Source organism: Papio anubis, chromosome 9 (assembly GCF_008728515.1).
Source record: "Papio anubis isolate 15944 chromosome 9, Panubis1.0, whole genome shotgun sequence".
Lineage (NCBI taxonomy): Eukaryota > Metazoa > Chordata > Mammalia > Primates > Cercopithecidae > Papio > Papio anubis.
Window position 1 is genome coordinate 42,596,102 of NC_044984.1, and position 20,184 is coordinate 42,616,285.

Below are 20,184 nucleotides of genomic sequence, written 5' to 3' on the forward strand. Positions count from 1 at the left end.
AATTTCAGATAAGTGTAAATATTTAGCTATAAGTATACTGTTGTCTTACTAAAACACTGGGAAATAATCCAGATATCCAATGGTAGGGGATTTAGGTACATTATTGTATTCCAAAATACTGTGCAGCCTTTAAAAATTATGTTCTGGATGCATACTAAATTGTAAGGAAAAACAATGCAATATTAAAAAAACAAGTCATCAGATTGTATACAGCAAAATTTCTTTTCTGAATGTACATATGTGTTTTTAAAAAAAGAGGCAAGAGATATATTACAATGCTAACAGTGATTATCTTTGGGTAGCAGGATTAAAGTGTATATATATATATATATAATTTAGTTTATGTTTTCCAAATGTCTAAGATGAACATGTATTACTTTTGTATAATAATTTTTTTAAAAATAAAAAGGTTAAATTGTTTGAATTTTTAAATAAATATATGCTATACTGAACACACCACTTGTGGGGAGGGCGGTTTAAGCACCTTGAATCAGTGAACTTACAAGAGGGTATCAAAAAACTCCTAAATAGGCAGGGCGCAGTGGCTCATGCCTGTAATCCCAATACTTTGTGAGGCCAAGGCAGGCAGATCATCTGAGGTCAGGAGTTCAAGACCAGCCTGGCAAACATGGTGAAACCCCATTTCTACTAAAAATACAAAAATTAGCCAGGTGTGGTGGTGGGTGCCTGTAATCCCAGCTACTCTGGAGGCTGAGGCAGGAAAATGGCTTGAACCGGGGAAGCAGAGACTGCGCCACTGCACTCCAGCCTGGGTGACAGAGTGAGATTCTGTCTCAAAACAAAACAAAACACAAACAAAAGCAAAAAACAACAACAAAAAGCCTCCTAAGTAGTATGGAATTACTATTGAAAGCTGAAATACAGAACAACCTATGGATTAAACAGACTGGCCTTAATTGATATAAATAAATATGCTATCAACTGAAAAGAGCAGGAAGGTGAGTACAGAAAAGTGACAAGTGGGAGGGATTCCTACGAGGTGAGGGGCTGGGAGGGTCAGCTGATCATGCAGGGAGCAAGTGTTCTAACTAGTATCTCTGTCCAGGGGCACTGGGACCCTTTCCATCTATTCTGGATCTGGGCAGAGATTCATCACTGAGTATGGAATTGCTTTATCTAAGGTTCTAATTGCCTGGAGGGGAAAGTTTTTTCCCATCCCTGCCCTCCTGCAGACCCCAAGCAGAGGACAGCAGGGTCAGGTTAGGGGTAGAGGGAGGAAGGACAAGAGCAGGGGGCAGATGAGGCAGGGTGATGAAGAGGAAGGAAGAAAAAGGCCATAAGAAGGAAAGCATGGGCGGGGCGCGGTGGCTCACGCCTGTAATCCCAGCGCTTTGGGAGGCCAAGGGGGCAGATCACAATGTCAGGAGATGGAGACCAGCCTAGCCAACATGGTGAAACCCCATCTCTACTAAAAATACAAAAATTAGCCAGGTGTGGCGGTACGTGCCTATAGTCCCAGCAACTCAGGAGGCTGAGGCAGGAGAATCGCTTGAACCCAGGAGGCAAAGGTTGCAGTGAGCCGAGATGGTGCCACTGCACTTCAGTCTAGGCGACAGAGCGAGACTCCATCTCAAAAAAAAAAAAAAAAAAAAAAGGAAGGAAGGAAAGCATGATGCCTCCCAGACTCTCAGTCAAGCTGGAGGGGACAGGTCCTCCAGGGCCAGAGTGGTCCCCAGAGCTCAGGTGGAAGGTGGGCCGCAATGGGACCAACACATTCTCCTTCCCACTCCAAATTTCACCTTCTGAAGGGCCCAGGATTAAAATATCACTTAAAGGAAGCAGGTCACCTCCAGGGAGGGGGCCATGGGCTGAAGCCTGGCTTAGAGGAAAGAGCATGGGCCCAGGAGCCCGATGCTGTACAGCTGGAATCCCAGCTTGGCCTCTTCCCCAGTGTGGGCCTTTGGGCAAGTCACCCCCTTCTGTAACAGACAGGCTGTTTTGAGGACACTGCATGGCACACAGTATGTATGTAAGTTTCCATTAGGGAGCCTTCCACCTCCTTCCATCCAGCAGCCCCAGGGCAGGTGGGGTGGACTCCTCACCCCCGCTCCCTTACTCCGTGGAGGACTGAAGTCCTGCTTACCTGGAGAGGTGATATAGTGATCTGAGCAGCAGGAGGAGGAGTCCCCAGAGAAGCTGGGAGTGTGGCTCGAGTTGGGCCTGGAAGGATGGCTCCCTCCACCATCATTCACACGAACTGGAGGCTGGAAGGGAAAGATGGGGTCTCAGACCCACATTTTGGGGTCACTTTCCTACCTTGGCCCTGATCTCTGATAGGAATGGCTTTGAGAAAGGTCTATGGAAAGGCGAAGCCTCTCAGTGCCAGCGGTTAGAGCAGCCTCCGTCCCTACCCCAGTTCTGTTCAGGATGTCCCCTGCCCTCTGTCCCTACTCCCTGGGCCCTGGTTCCACTAGTGCTTCTCCTCTGGACCGATTCATCCTCCCAGCAGGCAGACATACCCGGAACTGGCAGAAGTCAGAGTAGGTGGGGTCGTAGGTCTTATGGTGGGCGTCCAGCAGGATGGCAATGATGCGCTGCTGCTCCTCAGACAGCTTGGGCCGCAGACTGTCCTTCAAGGCCTCCTCCTCCTTCCGCTTCAGGATCATCTCCCGCTTCCTCTGCACCTCCTCATCTGTCAGGATGACTGTGGGGTGGGAAGGGGAGTCAGGAGGGCCAGCCAGCAGCTCCTCCAGAAAACCTTCCTCCTGTGGTTGTGGGTAAAGGTCCGAGATAGGAGGGGCTTTAAGACTCGGGGCTCCCTCGGGGGTCCTTCTGCCACGGGGGCTCCCACTCCACTGTGTGAAGAAAAATTGGGTTTGCTATGGTGGAAAGGAAGGTACACGCAAGAAGAAGAAAAAGACGATTTGAGAGGCGGGATGGTCTGGGCTTTAGGGAGTCGGGAGTTCTCAAGAATGAGTTGTGGGACCTTGGGCAAACTCTCTGGGCTTTTGTTCTCTTGTTTGTAAAATGAGAGATTTGGACCATATAAGCTCTTCCAAGGTTACTTTCTTGTACCTTCCTCCATAAAGTGTGTGTGTGTGTCTGTGTGTGTGTGTGTGTGTGTGTGTGTGTGTACATGCCGGTGGGAGAAGTAATAACACCTGCCTCAAAGGATCAACTGATTTGAGAACTGGATGCATGCCCGGCCCAGAGCAGATGCTCACGAAATGTTAGTTCTCATCTCTCCCCTATCCTGATGTTCCATGAACCTGAAGGAGACATCAGAGTGGAGAAAGGATGCCAGAGCTCTCACAGCGCTGGAAGTGAGATGTGGAGAGGACGCCTCTGTGTGGCTATCTCCACATCCAAGTTTCCAGACATGGGACTGTGGAATATAGAAAGATTAGGCCTCTTTGGTTCTCTGCAAAACCACTCCTCCTCCAGCCTGTACAGCCTTGACATTTCTGTCTATGGAAGCTTTCAAGTCCTCTTGAAGGCCCCAAAGGGTGAGGCCTTGCAGCTCTAATCTTGGAAGTTCTTTACAGCCACTAATCAGGGTGTTGGGCTGTAGAGAGCTCCAACACCACCTGCAGGCTTGTGCCTGCCTCCCTGTGCTGGGGTGGCTGTGGGGGTTGGGGGGATGCTGGGAGCAGAGGTGCCTGGCACAGCGGCTGGGCAAACAGACCTCCTGGTTGTGGCTTGCTGAGCGCTGATGGCAGGAGTGGGCACCGGGGCCCTTGGCCTGTAGCTACTTGCTCGGTGCTGGTGCTGCCAGGGCATCTGCCCACAGAACTGGGGAGTTTCACAAGAGCAGGAAAAGGAACCAGAAGCCCAGGGTGGGTGAGTTCCAGGCTTCGAGAAAGGTCCATTGGCCCAGGCCCTCAGGTAGGGGGAGGACGAGATAAGTTGGTGGGGAGTGAGGAAGAGCCTATGCTGGGTGGGAGTGGACAGCCAGTGCCACAGGCATGGCAGGAAAGCGAGTGTTACTGCAAGAGATGACGCTTCCCTCTACGGGGAGCCTGGGAGTAGACCACGCCCAGGTGACTGACTCACCTGCCCTAACAGCTGCCAACTCTCCTCCCACAGTGGGTGTCTGCACAGACCCTACCAGGTCAGGCAGGGTGGGAGAGGAAGGGGCAGGGAGCATCCAGGGAAGGCAATGGGGGTAAGCCCTCACTTGGGGAGCCCAAGATTAGGTGTCTTGTCTTTCCTGCTCACCTGGGGACCAGAGGAGTTAGGGAGGCCTGTTTCTGCCAGCCACACCATGGTGTCTACAGGCATGTAGCTCAGCCTGACTGGACTTTGCTAACTTTCCAGTGATTCTGTGAGGCCATTCTCCTGCCCAGATACTTTTCCCGGCCCCTACTGCTGACCACGTCCAAACTAAAGTTGGCTTCTTACTAACTTTCCTACTACATGTCTTAGTGCTTCTGGACACAGCCTCTGTTCTGGGCACACTGGCATTGCTGCTGGCCTGGGAACATGGCCTGCTCATACTTGCCCCTGCATTTCCAGTTGTGCTGGGTGCCTGTCCAGCTGGGTCTCCTCTCCCCAATACCTGTATGAGTTCTATCAGTTCTTCAGTGCCTACATCATAGCCATCTTTTTCTGTGAAGCATTTTTTGATTGCCCTGAACTGCACCGAGCCTCGTTTTCTTCTGCTGAGCCTCATTTCCTATGCCTGTGACATATTTAGTCTTTCCCACACACATTGACACCCAATTATCTTCTGCTCTGTAAGACTCATGGTTAGCACAGGTTTCAATTCATTACCTATGGAGGGAGACCAAGAAGTTCAAGGTCTCTTTCTCTAGATTACAAGTTACTTAAGGGCAGGGTCCATGTCTTACAATTCTTTCCTTCCTTCCTTCCTTCATTCCTTCCTTCCTTTCCTCCCTCCCTCCCTCCCTCCCTCCCTCCTTTCTTTCTTTCTTTCTTTCTTTCTTTCTTTCTTTCTTTCTTTCTTTCTTTCTTTCTTTCTTTCTTTCTTTCTTTCTTTCTTTCTCTCTCTCTCTCTCTCTCTCTCTCTCTCTCTCTTCCTTCCTTCCTTTCTTCCTTTCTTCCTTTCACAGAGTCTTGCTCTATTACCCAGGCTGGAGTACAGTGGCACCATCTTGGCTCACTGCAACCTCCACCCCTGGAGTTCTAAGCTATTCTCCTGCCTCAGGCTCCAGGGTACCTGTGTTTATAGGCACACAACACCACGTCCGGCTGATTTTTTTGTATTTTTAGTAGAGACGGGGTTTCACCATGTTGGCCAGGCTGGTCTCGAACTCCTGACCTCAAGTGATCCGCCCGCCTTGGCCTCCCAAAGTGCTGAAATTACAGGCACGAGCTACCACTCCTGGCCTTTGTTTTATAATTCTTATATTTTCCCCATAAAGGCTAGACCGGATGGGCTACCTGGCTGTGGTGTCTGCTCAATAGTCTGGCACCAAACATCAAATGCATCCACACAGATTACACCAACTGTGTGCAAATCATTTTCCTGGCTCAGGAAAGGCTAGTGAGTACTCCAGTGCTGCTTGTCTCTTGCAATGTAGGGAATGGCACCTGGCACACCAGAGAGCTGAGCAAAGCTGACCTCTTTTATTGAAACAATTGTTATGGAAAGATTTTCAAGACAGAAAACCTTGTAACGGAACACTTTTAACGTCATATAACCTTTCCCTGATGATTCAGAGGTATCATTCTGAATAATTACTGAACATTGCAGGACAAGGTTACGGCCTCGGAGTTGTCGGAGGCTGTATGCCCCGCGTTGCACGGCTCGGCGTGCTGGGCTTTGGAGTTCTTGGGCTACTTTTCTTGCTTCCAGTGTCCACCTCTCTGTTAAGCTATGCGTTGTCTCTTCTTATTGGTGTCTGCCTCCGGGAGTGTGCCTTTCCACCCCTTAAGACTTACTTTTGATCTCTTGGGAGCTAGAAGTTCTGGTGATCAAGTTTGATGTAATAAAAGGAAAATATTCTTAATGCTGGATAGCACATATAGACTTTTTCTATCTATGAGGCACTATTCTAAGAGCTTTTTGTATATTAACTCATATAGTGAGTCCTCATGACAACCCTTTAAGGCAGGTGCTATTGTTACTCCCATTTAGCAGATGAGGGAGCTGAGGCCCAGAGAGGCTTTCTACCTTTCTCAAAGTCACACAGCTAACAGTGGTGAAACTGGTATTTAGACCTGGGCAGTCTGGTTCTGGACTGGAAGGTCATAACCACTAGCCTCTACTGTGTCTGATTACATCTGGTTATAAGCGGACCTTGGCTTTCAGCCCTGGAGTTTTGACACACATTGTGTTCCAATCCATCTGAAGAGTGAGAAAATAAAATTAAATCACAAAGCTTGTAAATTACCTACTTTAAAGAGACAAAGAGAGTTCAAGTTTAACCCTATAACATGATTCCTCCAAGTCACTTGCATCAAATAGCAACCATCATCTTCTATGCAGGTAGTAGAGGAAGAAATGCTGAGATCCATCAGTTTCAAACAGGCCCAATCCGTAAGCCTTCTGCAAGGCAACATTGCTTGAGGACTGAATAAGTCTAAAGTCTTCCACATATGCAAATTCACTGTGATTTATGAAATAATTTGTTTAGAGAGCTTGTTAATTTCATAGGAAACTTCTTATCATTTTTTCAATGGATTGAACCTAAAATGTCATTACTATCATGTAGGAAGACACTATATAATATATGAAGCCATTGACCTAGAATAAGAGTAAACAGATTCTGAAAGAGTGTTGGACTCTCTGGTGATTAGGTGTCTGAAGAGCATAAGTTTTGGCATATGGACTTTGTAAAACCTACATGGTTGCTCAGAAGCTTTTTTTGACTTCCTTTTAAGCTCCTTGCTCAGTGTGAAATAATTTTGCGCAAGTTATTCCCATGCAAGACATGTTCTCTCCCTAACGAAGTCAAGATCTGCAACATAAACAATTTGAAAACATTTCGAGATGCCAAGGATGGCCTAAGAACAACCACAGGAAGACAACATAAAATTTTTCCAAATGAATGGCACAGACAGGTTTGGGAGAATCTTACTGATCTATAGACCTGTGGAAGATATACAGAGAGAAAGAAGCATAATGAGGAGCTAATATTAATTTAGTCCACACATTTATTGAGCACTATATGCCAGGTACTTTGCTAACACCAGGGAGAAAAGACACACGTCTGTAAAAACATCAAACAAGTTACCATAATGTGTGGTTCTGTGCAGGACAGGTATAGTATAAGCAAAAAGCAAGAACTCAGGACATTTCTTGGGTTCCCAGGGTATAAAGTCAACTAAGAACGGAAAAGAGAGAAGATGAGTCTTTGGTGGGACCAAGCTCTCTTCAGTCCATCTCTTAGAGCATGTGAAAGTGCCTGGAAATGCACAATGGAGTGAGCTCCGACCCACTGGGGCCACGAGAGGCTGCCTCGGGTGTGGCCCACAAGCCTGAGCTTTGGAAGCAGACAGACCTAGATTAGAATGAATGCTGATACCATCATCTTAATAGCTCAGAGCCATGATATTTTAATTCCTCTGAGCTTCCTCAGCTATTGAAAAAATAAAAGTATTTACATATTTAGGGAGTATTGTGAGAATTTCAGAAGAAAATGCATGTGCCTGACGTGTTATCTGATGCATAGTAGATGGTCAATACACAGGGTTTCTGTCCTCATCCTTTCCCTTCCTGTGCCTCTTCTATGGAAAGCCCATCTCCCTGCCCTGCCATCAGGAGCCTGGGCTTTTAGCTTCCTTCCTGTGGTTTTACAAATATTGAGACACTCAATTGTCTCTGGGATGCTATGCCTTGGCGACAAAACCCAGCCCAGATAAGAAATGAGCAGCTCTCCCAGGGTTCTGAGGCTGGGGGACTTCCCACTGGCAAGGCCTCCTAAAGCTGGGCTAACCTGAAGCTGGGAATGATGTCTCTTCCTGGACGATCTTCCCTTTGGGAAAGTAAAAAGCACCAGGACATTCCTGTTTTAACTGGATCCCCGCTCCACCAGCCCATCTGGAACTCAGTACCGCTCCCTGCACTGGGATGAGGAGGGTGGTGTGGTGAGAAGCTGCCTTGGGCATACAGCAGAATGGGGACATAGGACTCCACAGGAGAGAATTAGGCTGGGGTGGGGGTGGCTGACTTAGGGAAGAGCGCTGATTTAGGGATGGGATGGGCATCGCTTCTGGGCTGCTGGGTTCCCACGTGGTAGGGTGCTCCTAGGCAGGGCCCCCTGATTTACTCCAGGCTGGTGCTGCTCTTCACCATGGATGCAGCGCTGTCTATGGGGACCAGGAAGCAGGTAGGAGGGGACGTGAAGTCTGATTCTAGTCCCAGCTTGACTACCAACTTGCTTTCTGATCCCAGTCCTGAGGTCTTTACCTTTCTGAATCTCAGATGATCCTTCTATTCTAAGTCAGTAGGACATCCTCTTCCTCCTGAGGTAGGAGAGGGGCCTCTTGGGCATCAGTGAGCCTGGCCCTGAGGGGAACTCTTGCAGCAGTGCCTTACGAACTGCAGCAGCGGAATCTCGTGCCAGTCTTGGTTAGCTGGAGCTTTAGAAACCAGGCCCTCTGCTTTGCAGAGGCTATCTTCTCTGCGGAGACGGGACTGTGCTGAGCACACCTTGTTGGTGCCCTCCCTAATGCCTCACCCTGAGCAGGGCCCACTGAGAATGTGTGTGAAGCCCCATAAGGCACCCAGGCCTCCAGCCTCCACTTCTTACTCTCTTCAGGATAAACACAGGAGCCAGGGCGTGGCAGGGACTAGGGTAGGAGAGATCAGCGTGCCCAAGCTTGCACCCTGTGGAGGTGCGGAGAAACCACAGCCCTGGAAACACCTTCCAGGGCTGCCAGTGTTGGCTGGGGAGCCACCAGACGAGGAGGGAGGAATCGTGACCCACAGAAGAGGATCCTATGTCAAGGCCCAAAGAGGAGGCCCAGGGTGAGGGCCTCAGCTCTGCCTCTGTGTCCCAAAAACAGAGACTTTTTCTTCCCATTAAGGGAGAAATTTGCTATCCTCTAAGCCCTGTGCTGTGACTCTTCCTCTGTCCCTGACACATCTTCCTGTTACCTGACCTCTCCCCATCCCCCACCACCCCAAATGGTCCCATAGCCAGGAGGGTCTGCATCTCAGCAACATCCCCACCCCACTCCGACTCCTCAGACCCACAGCCAGGAGGGCCTGGGTTCTGTCCTAGGGCCCAGTGGGGGTCTGGATGCAGACAGCAGACAGGAGTGAGCAAGAGAAGGAGAGCAAGGAATGAGTGTGCAGAGGGCATCCATGCCCAGCTGGCCGTGCTCCAGCCCAGAGACGGCCTGGCTGGCCCCTCCCAGCATCTGCTGAATTCAGTGGCTACTCTAGTTACCAAATAACTGTCCTAGAGCTCCGATGCAAAGTTCAAGTGTTGTTTTCAGTGGTGGGTCAGAATATCCATGTAAATATGCCACGTTGATCTTCTCCAACCACAGAGTGGGACAGGAAGTCCTATAGAATCACTCCTCTTTCTCCATCTGGATTCAGAGGGTCGTCCTAGAACCCAGTGCTTCCTCTGGCAGACTCTTTCCTCCTGGTCTCTCCCTGGCACAAGCCCTCAGATCTGTTCAAGGCACCAGAGAGGCTGGGAGGCTGGGGTGGGACAGAACGTGGATGCCAGCTATGCTCTAAATACTAATTCTCCCCATCACTCCTGCCCTTCCCAACCCACAGCAGCCCTCTCTCCCCAAGCCCAGAGAACCTGGGGTTCCTTGAATCTCATTCTTCCCTCTCGGTCCAAGTAACAGGGAGCTATGAAAAAAGAATGGCATCCTGGAGGAAGACCCTGACCCAGGAGTAGAAGGGACTCTTGAAGGCAGTGTCCTGCCTCTCCTTCCTCTCAGGTCCCACTCTGGAGGGACCCTTCCAGGGCCTCTGACACCAATACACAGATCCTCGAGAGGTGCACAGGGCCACTGAGTGCATCTGACCCTGGACTTCCAGCTGCCCTGTCACCAGCTGCTGGTCCCATGAGGCCCTGGCCCCAGACGCTGGCAGCTACAGAGGAAGGGCCAGGCAGACCCTTCGCCCAAACTTGCAGGAGAATGGCCAAGGCCTTTCCCTGACTCCAGCTCAGGCCCAAACCCCACCCAGCCCCTGGACACTCACACTCCTTCATCATGCCGATGTCCACACAGCGTTTGAGCCGGCAGGCCTGGCAGTGGCGCCGGTTGTCCTTGGTGATGCGGCAGTCCCCGTTGAAAGGGCAGGTGAATAGTGCCTTCCGCTTCATGCTTCGCCTGCCGAGAGAGGACACAGCCTGCCCTGGGTCACTGAACTTCTGGCTCCTCGCCCTGTGACCACGGAGACCTGTCTTCTGGGCCCCCTGGTCTCCATTTCTCCAACAGAGGACATGGGGCCCACCCCAGCTGCCAGCCACTCTTACCTCTAGGTTGGGCACCAAACGATTCTTACTTCTCCTTTCATTGCCTGCCCAGCTCCCATCATGGCTTGTACTTACTTTTTTTCTTTTAAATTTTTTTTTTTTTTTGCGGGAACAGGGTGTTGCTTTGTAGCCCAGGCTGAAGTGCAGTGGCATGATCTCAGCTCACTGCAGTCTAGACCTCCTGGGTTCAAGTAATCCTCCTGCTTCAGCCTCCAGTGTGGCTGGGACTACAGGTGCATACCACCATGCCTGGCTAATTTTTGATTTTTTATAAAGATGGGGTCTCACTATGTTGTCCAGGCTAGTCTGGAACTCCTGGGCTGAAGCAATCCCCTCTCCTAGGCCTCCCACAGTGCTGGGATTACAAGTGTGAGCTACTGTGCCCCGACTCTTTTTTTTTTTTTTTTTTTTTTTTGAGATGGAGTCTCACTCTGTCACCCAGGCTGCAGTGTAGTGGCTCACTCAGCTCATTGAAAGCTCCACCTCCCTGGTTCACACCATTCTCCTGCCTCAGCCTCCTGAGTAGCTGGGACTACAGGCACTCGCCACCACGCCCGGCTAATTTTCTTTTGTATTTTTAGTAGAGATGGGGTTTCACCATGTTAGCCAGGATGGTCTCAATCTCCTAACCTCATGATCCACCCGCCTCGGCCTCCCAAAGTGCTGGGATTACAGGCGTGAGCCACCATGCCGGGTCGCACCCCAACTCTTATACTTACTTTTACAGTACTCTGTTCCCCTTCCCATTTTAAAAAATTACACAGGAAATAACGCAACTGCATTTCCCTAGAAAAAACCTTTTTAAATATTGAAATCTCCAGAGTAGCCAGCATAATAACATTTAACGAGCTGCTATGAGAAGTAAGGATGCTAGTCTCAGCATGAAGTCTTCTAGAGTCTAGAGACCTGTGACTAGAATAGTTCCTGTTCTGGGGATAGATGTGTACATGGAAGGGAGAAAAGGCCCAAACCATAGCTCTAGACATCCCAGAGCCTGCCCAGAAATAGAAGGGGCCAGACAAGCAGGTGGAAATTCTGAGGCCTGGCCTTGGATTTTTGAAAGGAAGAGGAAGCAGGAGCTCTGCAGGAACAGAAAACTAGAGCTGGGCACGGTGGCTCACGCCTGTAATCCTAGCACTTTGAGAGGCCGAGGTGGGCAGATCATCTGAGGTCGGGAGTTCAAGACCAGCCTGGCCAACATGCCAAAACCCCGTCTCTACTAAAAATACAAAAATTAGTTGGCCATGATGGTGCATGCCTGTAGTCCCCGCTACTTGGGGGCTGGGGGCTGAGGCAGGAGAATTGCTTGAACCCAGGAGGCAGAGGTTGCAGTGGGCAGAGATCATGCCACTCCACTCTAGCCTGGGCAACTGAACAAGATCCTGTCTGAAAAAAAAAAAAAAACAAAAAACCCCAGAAAACTACTAAAGTGTTCTTAGCTAGAAAGGTGGCACCCTTGAGGCTGGGCGTGGTGGCTCAGGCCTGTAATCCCAGCATTTTGGGAGGCCGAGGTGGGTGGATCGCGAGGTCAGGAGTTCAAGACCAGCCTGGTCAACATAGTGAAACCCCATCTCTGCTAAAAATACAAAAATTAGCAGGGCACGGTGGCACATGCCTATAGTTCCAGCTACTCGGGAGGCTGTGGCAGGAGAATCGCTTGAATTTGGGAGGTGGCGGTTGTAGTGAGCCGAGATCACACCACTGCACTCCAGCCTAGGCAACAGAATGAGACTCTGTCTCAAAAGAAAAGAAAAAAAGAAAAGAAAAGTGGCACCCTTGTAGCCTATGTGAGTTTTGTGTGTGTGTGTGTGCACAAGTGTGCAAGTTTAAGGGCTCATTTTCCTAATTTGAACATTCTCTCCCACTGCCAGTCACACCACGTGGACTTTGGGAGGCTGTATAAAGGACACCTTCCTGAGGCATGCCCCTAGAGGCTTTTCATCATCCGTATCCTGAGAGTCCTGCCCTCCTCCCAGCCCCAGCAGGAGTGGGCCCCACTTTTCTGACATAGTTAGTTGGGGAAAGATGGTGGCGGAATCACCGTTTGCATGAGCAGCAGCATCTTCCAAGGAACTGCTGAGTGTGAAGATGCCTAAGCCTTCCCAGCCAAAGCCCAGCCCCAACCATTTCCTTCCTGGAAATGAGCTGCTGACATCCGCTCAGGGACCACGCGTTAGTTAGGATTCTTGGTAAAACATGACTCACTGTTCATGTTCATTAGCACACACACGGGGTTGAGGGCAATCGCACTCATCAATTGACAAGCTTGCTCTAGCAAAGGGACAGCTGCGGACCACACCGACTCAGCCCCTGGGACAGAGAAGAGGTAAGAGTAGAGTTCTGCTGGCAGTCCCAGGCAGGCCCAGACTCTTAGATCCATAAAGGGCCCAAGAGACTGTCAGTGTAACTCCCTCCCTTTATACGTGGGAACACTGAGGTTAAGCAACTTACGGATGAGGATATTCAGCAAGAAGTGCAGGCTTCTAGGTCTGGAAGTCTTAGGGATCTGAGGCTTAGCCTTTAGCTTCCTGGATTGTTTTCAACCCCAGAAACTTAAAGTGCTCAGTGAAGTTGACGTCCCAAACAGCCCCAGGTGGCTCAAGGCCAAGAATGACCCAACAGTCAAGGAAGCAGCTGCTGTTGGTTTTGGACCTTGACTCTGGTACCCTGCTGTGACGACCCTCATCACCCAAGGGGCCTACCGCAGAGCCGGGGTTGTCAGGGAGGTGGAGCAGCACCAGGCTGTCAGGGGCTCCTTAGCTCCAAGTCAAGCCTGCCTCAGGCCCAGTCCTAACCCTGCAATAGCTAACAAGAGAGAAGTTATATGCCAGGCTTTTTTCCATCTTTGTGGAAACAAAAAGCCTTTTGCCTTGCACCTGTATTTGTTTACTGTCGCTTTTCTGGAGGGACAAGAGACTATGGAAGTACCTTGAGAACTGTTAGCCTTCCCCAGAAACGAGATACAATCATCCCCACAGGGCACATCTGTATATTCCAGGACATGAGATTGGCGTCCCTCCCACCAACCTTGTGGTTCTTGAGGCTTCGTCCGTCACCACAAATGCTCAGGCTTCAGAATGCCCATAATTCTCTAAACTTACTCAAGGACCAGAAGTTTCTATTTCAGAAGAAACTCTCATTTCCTTTTTTTTTTTTTTTTTTTTTAAACAACCAGGCATTTCGCTCTGGTCACTGAAGGGCTGCTCTGTCCTCCCACTGGCTGTCTTGTCTGGTTCAGAGCTCTTCCTGTTAAACCTGCAAGGCCATGGGCACCAAGAAGACAGCACATCGTCAGCCTAGCGCAGCCACCACCTCCAGTGATGTGAACCAAAGCCTCTCAGCAGACCGGACCCGGGGCTGAGAGCTTCCTGAGGCCCCAGGGCCTATCAGGGGCCCCGTCTGTCCTTCCCCAGGCTCCAGGGAGCCTGCATTTGACCCTCATTTGGGGGCAGCTCCAAGTGGAGCCAGCTGCAGGGTTGCCTGAAAAGAGATTCCACTGCTTCCCCATCTTTCTCTCATCTTTCTCATGTTGCTTTAAATATGAAGCTCCATCTCAGACGTCTATACACAGGAGGGTTGGAGATTGCCACTCAGCCCCACTTTTCCTGACAACAGGAATGAGGCTAGGAATGGGAAGAGAAAACAGTGCAGAGCTGAGTTAAGAGAAAGTACTGGGACTGGGCATGGTGGCGTGAGCACGCCTGCAAGCCCAGCACTTTGGGAGGCTGAGGTGGGCAGATGGCTTGAGCTCAGGAGTTTGAGACCAACCTGGTCAACATGGTGAAACCCTGTATAAGATAAAAAAAATTTAGCCAGGCATGGTGGCATGCGCCTGTGGTCCCAGCTACTTGGGAGGCTAAAGTGGAAGGATGGCTTAAGCCGGTAAGGTCAAGGCTGCAGTGAACCAAGATTGCGCCACTGCACTTCAGTGTGGGTGATGAAGTGAGATCCTATCTCTAAAAATAAAAAATAAAAGAGAAAGTACTGGGGGTAAAAAAAAAAAGTTTGGTACTCTTGCTTCTGCTTAAGAGTTGTCATAAGAAGCCCGAGAACACTGAAAAAGAAGAGAACACCGTTAGGCTCTGGAGCGTGGGGTCGGTGTTCAGGGTACAGAAAGCTTGCTCGCCAGCTCCAACTGCCAGACCCAGGGGCTCCCTGGAACTCAGATCCCAGAGCTGGCCTTTGAGGTGTGTCTGGCCCAACATGTCTGTTTGCAGGGCCACAGATCCTCTTGGCTCAGAAGTCCTGTTCTTCCCTGTTCTCCCGCCTTCCAAGGGCACTTCCACGTGTGTGGCTGTCATTTACTCTCTGCCCACGAGGAGTCAGGACAGCCAGACTGCCCAGCCCTGGCTCTATGCTTTGTCCTGAAGGTCCACACCCTACCCTGCCTTCCTCCCAATACTAATTGCCTGTGAGCTGGTTTGGATTTGAGAAACAAGAGCTTCAGGTTTCCATGAGAGCCCATTGCCTCAGCTGCTCTCTGAGCCTGGACCCTGTCATCCTCTGGTTGGTTGGCATTTATACCCCAGCTCAGGAAGAGGGGTAGGGGTGGGGCAACCAAGCTAAATATAGATGCAGTTTCTAGAAAGCCAGGGGTGAGAGAGGACATTGACTGATTCTCATGCCAGAGACCAATTTATCAAAACAGAAAGAGACAAAAACCTCACAAAAGCATCAAGAGCCTGGGGCCAGGGCCTCAGGCCTGGGACAGTTGGGCCTTTCTCCAGTAAGTGGCCTCTGCCAGCAGAGACACACGTTGCATAACCCAGTCGTAGGGTCAACTATCCCCTCTGGGCTCTGTCTCCACTGCACTGAGTGTCACAGAGATCCCAGCACCTGCTCAGGATACAGGAACTAGTGAAAGCTCCTGATCTGAAAGAGCTATGTGAGGTGCTGGGAATGCTAACTGGATTGATTATGGTGATCATTTCACAATGTATATGTATAGCAGAACATTGAGTTGTGCACCTGAAATACAGACCATGTCTATCTGTCAATTATACCCCAGTGAATCTAAAGGAATAAAAAGACCTATATCATTTGATAGGGGCCTACATGTATGTGAGAGGCAGCATCAGGGGGTTCTCCTCAGATAGGTTTAGAAAAACATTAAAGGACAGTTTACACTGTAGAAAAGAGCACAGACTTTTGTGTTTTTTTTGAGGGCAACTGGCAATGTGAATCAAGCATGTTAAACGCACAGACATTTTAACGCAGTAAAGCCACTTCCAGGTATTTATCCTGTGGGTAGATCTTTCCATGGGCCCAACGGTGGTTACTGCAGCTCTGTCTGGAGAAGCCAAAGACTGAACCTAAATGCCCATGACAGAGGACTGTTTTTTTCTTTCTTTCTTTTTTCTTGAGACGGAATTTCACTCTGTCACCCAAGCTGGAGTGCAGCAGCACAATCTGGGCTCACTGCAGCCTCTGCCTCCCAGGTTCAATCAGTTCTCCTGCTTCAGCCTCCCCAGTACCTGGGATTAGAGGCATGTGCCACCACACCTGGTCAATTTTTTGTATTTTTAGTAGAGATGGGGTTTCACCATGTTGGCCAGACTGGTCTCAAACTCCTGACTTCAAGTGATCCACCCACCTCGGCCTCCCAAAGTGCTGGGATTATAGGCATGAGCCACTGCACCCAGTCAGGACTGGTTTCTTTTCTTAGGGAACCTCCATATAATACGCTGTGACTATGAAAAAGAAATAGGAAGAATACTGAAATGGGAATGAGCTTGAAGAAGTGTTCTTTAGTAGATAAAACCAAGATGCAGAATGGTGACGGGTGTGCACACATACCTACATGCAAACACACACACATACACACAAACACACACACACACACACACACACACTTTCACATAAAGAATCTGGAAGCGAACACGATGAGCTGGCAACAGCGACAGCTTCCCAGAGGAGGCAGGGAACTAACAATTGGGTTGAATAGGTGATTTACTTTTCACTTATATATCTTCTTAAGCTGTTGGCTCTTTTTTTTTTTGAGGGCCAGACCTTGCTCTGTCACAAGCCCAGGCTGGAGTACGGTCAGCGATCTTGGCTCACTGCAAGCTCCGCCTCCCGGGTTCCACGCCATTCTCCTGCCTCCAGCCTCCACAGTAGCTGGGACACAGGCGCCCGCCACCACACACCCGGCTAATTTTTGCTTGTATTTTTTTTTTTTTTTTTTTTTTGAGCCAGTCTGGCTCTGTCGCCGGGCTGGAGTGCAGTGTGGCCGGATCTCTCGGCTCACTGCAAGCTCCGCCGCCGCCTCGGGTTTCGCCATTCTCCTCCAGCCTCCCGGTAGCTGGGACTACAGGCGCCCGCCCGCCTAGCCAGCCCCTAGTTTTGTATTTCATTTTTGTATGTTTGGGTAGTTGTAGCAGTGGGTGGTGGATTTTTTAAAATGTAATGTGTCATAATATGTGCAAAATAACCTCCCTGTCTCTATTAAAATACAAAAAAACTAAAAATTTTTTGTATTTTAATGAGGACGAGGCTGTTGACTGATATCCACTACAAAAATAATACAATATTCAGTTAGATTGATCTGTTTGAGTTTAAATCTTGAAGCACAACCTTGGCCAAGTTACTTAACCTTCCCATGCTTTAGTTTCCACATCTGTAAAATGGGAGCAACATTTCAGAGAGGGTTGTAAGGACTAAATAAAGGAAAAAGGAACAGGACCTGGACAAAGGAAACCCTAAATAGAGGGAAAGAAGAGAAACTAGCAGAAAGAGGCAGTGGGAGGGAGTGCTGAGAGTGAAAGTAGATTTTAGAGTAGATTTTAACCATCTTATTAAGAATTTGAGACCCTGGAAGCAGACACCATGTCTTAGGCCTGCTCTCTGGGTGCCTAGCATGGGAGCCTGCAGGCAGCAGAGTTTGAAACCATATTGCTGTTTTAAATGCTATAGCTCCTGATGTCTAGAGCCACAGCCCCCTGTGCTAGTTACAGCAACCACTGTCCAGTTCTGTTGAGCACCAGCCAGTTCTACCAGCCAGCCTTTGAGTTCTGTTGAGCACCAGTCCAGTTCTGTTGAGCACCAGCCAGCCTTTGACTGACATGAAGCTCTCTCAGAGCCTCTGGCCCAGCCCTTCCCTCTTCATACCTCCTTCTGTTTAGGAACCTCTTTTCAGAGACCACTGCCAACACATCACATAGTTACACTTTCCAAGTTCCATGTTAGAGGAAAGGAAGAAAGGATCGTCTGTCCACAAAACTAAGACACTAAAAAGGGATAATGATATTAGTGATCACCATTGGAAGCTTTCTAGGTCAGTATTTTACATGCTATCGCCAATGTTCTCGACAACCTTTTGGGTAGGTATTATCCCTGTTTTACAAGTGACACAAAAAGGCACAGGAAAGTTAAATAACTTGCTTTAAGTCACACAGCTAGCAAGTGTGAAAGCTGGAATTAGAATCAAGATCTGTTTGACTCCAAGGAATCTGATTGATATAGTTTGGCTCTGTGTCCCCACCCAAATCCCATCTTGAATTATAATCCCCATGTGTCAAAGGAGGGGCCTGCTGGGACATGAGTGGATCATGGGGACAGACTTCCTCCTTGTTCTTGTGATACTGAGTGAATTTTCTCAAGATCTGATGGTTTTAAAGTGTAGCACTTCCCCCTTCACTTGCTCTCTCTCTCTCTCTCCTGCTGCCATGTAAGACAGGCCTTGCTTCCCCTTTCCCTTCCACCATGATTGTAAGTTTCCTGAGGCTTCCCCATCCATACAGAACCATAAGTCAATTAAACCTCTTTCTTTATAAATTAGTCAGTCTTGGGTAGTTCTACATAGCAGTGTGAATATGGACTAATACACTGATCTTCATATATACTATGGTCCTCATCAGGAATGTACCATCTCTCAATCCAAGCTACAGCAGCAGTCAAAAACATGCTTTCCCAAAGTCCAGGAGCATGAAGTAGAGGCTGTTTGAAGGACTCCTCCAGGACAAATCCCCCTAGGGATTCAAGCAGTCTCTAGAAGGATGCTTTGGAAGTGTGGGGTCACATCTGACCATGCTCTCCACTGGCCCTGTATAACCCAAGCACAGGGAAGATCTCAAGTGTGTGCTGAGTGCAAAGTCATGCAAATGAGCCCTGATTAGACTGCTGAATTTCAAAAGAAATAAAAGAATGACAAAAAGGTAATGTTAAATCCTATCCTTGCAGTTGTCTTTCTTGATAGCTTCAGTGACCTTCCCTCTCCAAATATTCTGGCCTCCTCGACCCAAGCTTCTGAACCATTACTCTTGGACCATCCATAGATCACCCCACTCATTCTCTTTCATTCACATCCATGAACATCTGTGAATGGAGGCTGGCTGCCAAACTGGACCTGGACAAAGTCTCTCCAGCAACACTGACTTCTTGGTCACTCATTTACTTGTGCCCATAGAATATCCCGTGTGGCTGTTCCTCCCTTTTTTCTCTATTTTCTCTCCTTTAAGCAGTTTAGGTTTTAAATTCCTGGACATCTGCCCTATTTCTCTGCTTCCCTTCACATCAGGTTGCTAGAAGAGCCACAAATTTCAGTGGGGTGACCTTCCTGAATGCCAGAACATTCCTCATGTTCCTGGATCCTCGCCAGCCTACCTTTTGCCCCCTGCACTCTGCATGACCCATAATTAACAAAGTCTTCATGGAGCTAGGAAGCGAAAACGCACTTCTCTGTACTGTCTTTGTTAGCTTGTAGCTTGTAGCACACAGCTGCACAGCGTCCTGATTAAAGCATCCCAACAGGGAGGAAGAAGACAAGATAAGCAGGCAAACGATGACCTGTTTCTCATCCTGCCTTCCAGGATCAGCTCTTAAACCTCACCATCCACCTTCATTCTCTTCATCAAAGGGGTTCCTCTGATTTTCTTCTCTGTCCATTACACCTTTCCTTTATATCAGATCCCGGACAAAGCCATCCATGACCATATTCATCCACATGCATATACATATATGGATTATCCACTATATATATCATTTGGAATAGACCTATTCCAAATGTTTTTCCTCCTCTGGCTCTTACTTATGCTTTAGTTGTTAACATATAGCCAAGAGGTGTCTGGCCATCTACAAGCCTGCCTGTGCCAACCTTATATTCACACTGGAAATATAATCTTTCTCTGAGGATGTCCCTGTATTCCAGAATATCAAGAAGCACAAGCAACATGAAAGAGCTGGCCGAAGGAATTGACCAGCAATGGCCTCTAATGCCCGATCATAGATCAATAGAAGTGTGATCCCTCTCTAATCTTCTAACCATCATCACACTTCAGCTAGATTATGAGTCTTAGACTAGTTTTGATGATAACAACTAGCTCCTAGAGCAGTTTAGTTAACTATCTTAGAAGCCAAACCAAGTACTAGATGGTCAAATGGGATTGAATTCCTGGTTTCCAGGGCTTGGAAAACAGCTGGTGACCCAACATTCAAGCAATGCTGTCTATCAATAATTAACAGGAAAGGGCCAAGCAAGCTCCTTGAGAGCAAGGACTTAGTTGCTGTCATCTCTGTGTTCCCAAGGATGCAAGGATGCAGCGCCCACCATAGAGAAGGTACAGACCACTGATATTGTCCTTGCTTCCTGGGATCAGAGTTTCACAAACAGATGTAAGCGACCACAGGGTTCTCAAGCAACTATGTAGACCAGACCAAAATGGAAAACTTCCAAATAAAATTTGGATGAAGCAAAGAAGGAGAAGCAGGCATCAAGGGTGGAAGAAGAGGAGAAATGATGTATGTATAGCTGATTCTCATTATTCATGGTAGTAATGGTCTATAAAGTCACTGTGGACACTGGATTAGTGAATAT

General features: G+C 48.7%; 1 protein-coding gene across 6 annotated transcripts in view; it reads right to left on the reverse strand.

Annotated features, from left to right (window-relative positions):
* Positions 1–20,184, reverse strand: part of VDR (vitamin D receptor) — a 64,210-nt gene that overhangs the window by 14,638 nt on the left and 29,388 nt on the right. For all 6 annotated transcript variants that reach the window (XM_003906266.2, XM_031650438.1, XM_003906268.3 and 3 more), the window contains 3 exons: positions 10,097–10,227; positions 2,481–2,665; positions 2,105–2,225 (listed from right to left, as the gene is read on the reverse strand). In XM_003906266.2, coding sequence (XP_003906315.1) covers positions 2,105–2,225; positions 2,481–2,665; positions 10,097–10,227 — 437 coding nt within the window. The remainder of the gene's footprint in view (positions 1–2,104; positions 2,226–2,480; positions 2,666–10,096; positions 10,228–20,184) is intronic.